At 34.9% G+C, this 6,689-nt stretch overlaps 1 protein-coding gene across 1 annotated transcript; it reads right to left on the bottom strand.

Annotated features, from left to right (window-relative positions):
• Window positions 1-2,300: 2,300 nt before the first annotated feature.
• LOC132042801 (agamous-like MADS-box protein AGL17) lies at window positions 2,301-6,426 on the bottom strand. Its single transcript, XM_059433323.1, has 7 exons — window positions 5,917-6,426; window positions 4,075-4,136; window positions 3,444-3,543; window positions 3,320-3,361; window positions 3,142-3,225; window positions 2,929-3,062; window positions 2,301-2,839 (listed from the first exon to the last, which is right to left on the bottom strand). Exons 1-7 carry the CDS (start codon window positions 5,989-5,991, stop codon window positions 2,824-2,826), a joined length of 513 nt encoding a protein of 170 aa, XP_059289306.1. The 5' UTR covers window positions 5,992-6,426; the 3' UTR covers window positions 2,301-2,823.
• Window positions 6,427-6,689: the final 263 nt, after the last annotated feature.

Consider the following 6,689-nt stretch of genomic DNA (forward strand, 5'->3'; position numbering starts at 1 on the left):
CGGTGTCATACCCGGCTCCTACCCGAGGCTCAGGGTTGTTCGTACCCAAATGCAGTGGCGCGCGCGTCGTCATATATATATATATATATATATATTCACTATATTCTACCCGGCCATATAAGCTCGGGGTTCACAATAGCCTCTCATGGGCACACATACATATAAGCTCATATTTATCTTTAGCCTTTTTACTATCGTCATTCATTACATTCTATCTTTAGAGAATTACTCGTCGTATAAGGAACTTAGTACAATCGTATCATTTGAGCGTCATAAGCTTAGTAGCTTCTAGAGATAGGATCATTGGAGAATATCGTAGACTCGTAGAAGGATAAACATTTGGCCAAAGAACCATGCCTTATGAAAGAAGGGTTAGCCTCGCATACCTTTCCGTGCAACTATTCTATCACTTGTACGTTCTTAACTTCAAGGCTCACGTTCTACCTTCATTGAAGTGCATACTCATATTAGATAATGGATAGCTTAGCATTCATGACTAATTCTAGAGAAAATCGGACATCTCCTTTATTTATACGACTTCCTCCATAATATATATCAACTCCCAAACATCATTAATAACATTCACACTATCATCACAATAGCCTTTAGCCAACTACATTACTCTTACTTCACAATTCACTTCAATTCATCCATATTCATCGTCATATCTCGACAATACGTTCATTCACATACAATGTCGATTCCATACTCTCAATATCATTTATAACAGGATCATATTCATAATGTATCAAGAATCATAACTCATTCCAAACATTTACTCAAAAGTGATACTATTCACACATTCATGACCCATTTCCTATTTCCTTATGTAATCCAAGTGTTTCAACTTCCAAATACTTTAAACAACATGAAAACATCATAAAACTTACCTTAGATGGTGTAGGATTGAACCTTGGTTGCATATACCTCACTTGAGCAAAACCCTAGATTTTCCTTCACTTGAATTCCTTGTTTTTGATGAACTTTAATGGGTTTTCTTACTTTGATTCACTTGGTTTGATGATAAGAACCTTTGATTTCCCTTGGATTGTTGTTCATGAAATGTATGTAATGCTCTAGAGGCTTTAGAGAGAAGTGGAGAAGTGTTGGAAATGAAATAATGAAGTTGGAATCACATTTATAAACTTGGAACATTTCGGCCGTCGGGAGTTCCACGGTTGTTCCACGGTCCGTGGAACATAATCTTGGCCGTGGCGGTCGTGGTTCACGACCAGCCAGCCACCTTCTCTCTTGCCGGTTCCACGGACCCATCCACGGTCCGTGGAATATTATATGGGCCGTGGAACATGGCCGTGAAACCCATTGTTTCACCAAAGTTGATCCGTCGTCTCGTTTGATCTCCAATCCTTATGGATCCTTCTTAGCACTTGTTTATCACTTCATTAACAATCTAAGGGGCGTTATAACTCTTCCCCAACACATCATTAAGTTGTCATCAACTTGCTACTCATAAATCCTTTCCGATACTTATCGTATACATTGCCTTCTCTTGGCAACTTTCTCGTCCAACATCGAATATCTTTAAAATCTTATTTAGAATCATCAAATGCTATTTCTTACTTATTGAAACATCGTATACTTCGTACTCTTCATTAGCCTATTCACTGTGCATCAACAGTAAATTTTTCGAGGTGTAACAATGTTCCACAGTTTGACAAAAATACCAACCTTCGGTAAAATGTACATAACTTTTTGTAAAGAGATCTGATTGCTCTGATCTTTAGATGATTGGAAAGCTACTTCAGAGGGCTACAACTTTCATGCACATAGTTTTCCAGATTCGCTACCATTTTAGAATTATACACGCTTGAATTCAGTTGTTATGCAAACTCAATTAGAACTTCCAAGTTAACTTGTCCATTTTTTAAACCATATTTCGACTATATCCGTAAAAAAGGTCGACCTGAACTCTATTTTCCCCGGGTTAGCTTCAGTTATAACTTTTAAATACGAGACATTTTTTTTCATTTAAATACTTTTCTTCTGTGTAACTCAAGAATTTCCGGAAGTACAATTTTCTGGCCAGATCTACAGCATGTTTGATCGGAAACTCTATTTTTTTTGGTCTAATCTAACATTCTAATCTTTTGGTTTAGATGTCAGAATGGATAGTCTACTAATGCCTTCGCCTTTAGAATTCGAAATGCGGAACAAGTTTGATTGAACTTTTGTATATGACGTTACTTGTAACTATTTTTGTACAATTGACTGTACTAAATATATTTAAAAAAATCTAACATTCTAAATAAGTATAAGTACAGACAAATGAGAGAAATGGAGAATAAAAACATGAAAAAATTATACTGCCTAAACAAATAGTTTATTGTATATGATCATGTGACAAATGTTATTCGAACAAAAAGTCACGTGCAAGCTCATTTACACTTTTTTTTTCGCTCCCACGCGACAAGAAGGAGGTGAAACTACTCTCTTTGCCACCTGGCTTCGCCAGCGGGCACAAGAGGGTGGTGATAGGCACCGAAAGTTCGCGGGTAATACAAACACAACATAGTTTAGATGTGAAACTACTCTCTTTGCCACATGGCTTCGCCATGCCTGGCACGAGAGGGTGATAGGCACTGAAAAAGAAGTTCACGTACGGGTAATACAAGCACAACATAATTTAGACGTGCAAGTTGCTTATCCAACCAAGTTTTATAGCATCATTGAGTTATACTTTTTGGATGTTAAAACATCTGTATATATTCTCTCCGCTACTATAGTATTTTGGTGGCCTTAACTTTGGCCATGCTTTCTGCTAGACTTTAACTGGCATCCTTGAATGGTCTTCAGCGATTTGAGCTACTGCAGTTGTAACCTGAGGATTTTCAATCAACACATTCAAAATTATTGAGTTTGCTATATTGAAGGTTCGTGTCGAATTTGTAGAATCTCAGAGAATATTACCCCAAACTAATTTCGCATTCTGGTACTGTTTTATTGACATTTTGTTGTTGCTCGTTTTGTTGAAGATGAAACGGAAGACATGATTCCTTTCCTGAAGGTTGTACACTGCAACTTCCCTCTTCTTTTCCATAAACCTGAGAAAACAGTTGTTCTGTTCTTTCACAACAAGCCTGATATTAAGTAGAAGAGGCATCTCTGTTAATTTTGTAATACCTTCTTTTGAAGTTCTCTGTTTTCTTGGTGGATGAGAGTGACCTTCTTAGACAATTCTATATTTTCATGACCGATAAGGGCTCCCTGAAAGGCATTGTAGGAGTTAGTAATTACAACAAGTTCATATCAGCTTTCGAATTGGAGCCTTCAGAGTATTATCTGCACTATGATTGAAAACCTTTCGATTTAATTCTTCTATCTCATCAGTTAACATTTTTTCCTGCAGAAGTGTGACACGATGTTAAGTATTGGAAGTTGATGTCTTTAGTTAGTTAAATTGGATATGGTAGTGATTTTCTTACCTTTTTAATGCGGATGTTCTTTAATCTCATCTCCAGTTCGTTTTCCAGATTGTGGAGATCGCTTAGTCTCATGCCAGAAAGTTCTTCACCCTTCAGTCTCCTGCAATATTTTTCACATGTACCTTGACTATAAAGTTTGGTAGTTCTTGACATTCTGTATCTGTAATCCGTCAGTCGATAATTTCTTCTTTGGCTAAGTCTATGCTGATAATCAAAGACAATCAGCATATTACCTGTCAGATTGGTCCAGCTTTCTATTTCCCTTTAGGTTGGCTTAATATCTTTGATTAACTATTGATCCAGACAAATGGCCGTTAAAGTAGAGTACATCCATTTCATCAGCAATAGAGGATCTTTCACACAAAAACACACCTAGGTGCTGTACATTCGAATGATTTTGACATATGTGACCACATTCAAGCTTGAATAGTATTGTATGGAAACCAGATGGAATGCCATGCTATAATCACTACATTTACTTATAAGAGTGCCACTGAATATTTTTCAATCTATTCCCTTCAACATTCACTTAGATAATGTGCATATACATTAGAATACCTTCACTAAACATTCAATCGGTTAGATGAAGGAGATTATGGATACCCTTGGCAAGTGTAATTTGTGAAATTACCGGTAGTTCTCTTGAACATCGTCCAACTGCTGTCTCAACCTTTCTGCCTCCGTCCTCCAAAACTGCGAATTGAGAAAAAAAAAAAAATAGCTGTTTAATTATTGCTATTATTGTTAAAAAAATAAAATAAAAATAAAAACTACGCCCTCCATCCTTATTTAAGCGTCAAACTTTTTTTTTTGGTCTGTCCCAAAAAGAGCTCTCTTTCTATATTTGTAAGTTTATAATTCGAACATTCTACATGACAGATTTAAAACCACAAGATTCAAAGATCATTTAGTACATTACACACATTTTTAATTTAGAATTATAAGATTCAAAAGTTTTCATTTATTTCTTAAACTCCAAATCCAGTTAAACTAAGATACTTAAATTGAGATGGAGGGAGAATATTTTTGAGTGAAGCATTTTTAAATAGGAACTTTCACTAATAGGCATTTTCACCCACATAGGCATATTTTTAGTTTACACCCACATAGACATTTTTTTCCACAACAGTGTTTATACACTCAGCATACACTCTTATAAGCTTAATGTAAATAATGTATAAACCTTGTATAAAAGTTCATACTGGTGTATAAGAGGTGTTTATACATACATTTATATTTCTATACAAAATTATACAATATTATACAAACTTATAAAAACTGGGTTTCGTCTCTTACGAACTTCAACACTGAAACTCCATCTGAATGGGTCGAATCTTCATTGAATAGCTTCAAATTTTAACCACAAACTCAAAATTATATCCCCACGAAATCCAATAATCATTTAGTCAAAATTTCAACAAATCACAAAACCCACATATGAGTTTTCAAGCTTTTACAAGACCCCTTCAATGGAGTTTTTAATTTTCCACTTATATTCACCCAACAATTTTTAATTTGTGATGATAAACATGAATATCACTCTCAATCAATTTGTAAATCATCCAAAAATAGAAATCATAATCACAAATGAAGGAATATTGTCTTTTCCTAGGTATTTCAAATTATATACAACACGGACTAAATTGGGTAAAACCTGAAAATATGGGCTCATTATAATTATAAGCTTGAGCCAAGTGATATAGAGCATAAAAATCTCTTTAATTAGGTCTTACAAACATTTTTGTTAATTAAATTGAGACCTTGAACACCTTGCAGTGGATCAAACAAAGGCACTGCAACAGATTCAAAAAGAAAATAGTAATTGAATATCTATGGAGCAGTGAAATGCTTCATCTCGTAAGCTAGAAACTGGGAGAAATTTAGATAACATATTGTACATAAGTCGTATAGTCAAATACAGTGCAACGTTAGAGAAAGAGTTTCAATGTCTTGGGGCTCCAAACAGACAAGGAAATGTACATGTTTCATTGAGCATATTGCCCCAGCACCCTTCCTATTTGTGGTAATAATATTTACAGTTTATTCACAAAAAAAAAAAAAGTTAAATTGATTAGGAGTTCACTTAAGTCTACCTGGGTTTGATTGTATTTATCTTTCTCAAGATACACATGCTTGTTTCTAGTTCTGCAATTCTGTTTTCATGAAATGTTGTTTACACATACATAAAGAGGAAATGAAGGTGCTGCACCGCAACAGCTATTGTTAACTTACTAAACAATTAAGCTATAATTAACATTGTAACATGATTACTGAAAATGACATTCTGATTCAGTTATATTATGCAACTTCAATATATTTCTGTCGATAGTCTTATTTTAAGAGAGGGTTTTGGGGCAATGCCACATCTATGGACAGAACACAAGTTTGAGTATATAAAGCTAACTCTCTGTCTGGACCCTTCCTAGTCAAGTCGTAGCTAGATCTGTAAAGAGTAACATGAGTAGAAGATAACCTTGGCTTCCGATGAGGGAGTCAACAATTGATGGTGTTCCTTTTCTTCATTGTATCTTTCAAATATTGATTTCATGCTGAAAAGAAAAAGCTAATATATTAGTCAAATGGATATGTATAACCCTTACCATGTATAAGATCCTTTATTTGATTGTCTAGAAACCGCATTGCCATTTGGTGAGTAGATTAAGCACATTATAACATGTGAAGACGCTGATTGGAACTTCAATAATAGACAAAGGTTAACAATTTTGAATGTTATAAAATAGAACGTGCCGCTCGCGTTTCTCTACTGTCCCGATAATTTCCATGAGAGAGCATCCTTGTGATCCTCCTAATAGAGCCAAAAATAATGGAGGCCAGACACAATCTTATGCAAACTCCATATAGCTGATCAAAGTACAAAAATGGTGCTCCCTCTGTCCCAAATTATATGGTATTTTTTGCTATTCGAGAGTCAATTTGAGTAAACTTTGAAGCTAAATTGGATTAGATTAACTCAATATTTTAAGATTAAAATTTATATATTTGAAAACTACTTGAAAAGTACTAAAAGTTGCCACTTTTCTCATATCAATTTGGTGAAAAAAATACATTTTAAATGTTGTTCAAAGTTCATGCAGATTAAATCTTGAAAAACGAAAAGTGTCACATAAATTGGGACAGAGGGAGTAGCTTCGAAGACTGGGCTAAATTTGACCCCCAGAGATTTACAAAGAAAACCTGTTGTTTTCTTCACCCCCACCAGAGGAGGAAGAGCTTGCTAAGGACAAT

The sequence above is a fragment of the Lycium ferocissimum genome, unplaced genomic scaffold (assembly GCF_029784015.1).
Source record: "Lycium ferocissimum isolate CSIRO_LF1 unplaced genomic scaffold, AGI_CSIRO_Lferr_CH_V1 ctg17941, whole genome shotgun sequence".
NCBI classification, from domain to species: Eukaryota; Viridiplantae; Streptophyta; class Magnoliopsida; order Solanales; family Solanaceae; genus Lycium; species Lycium ferocissimum.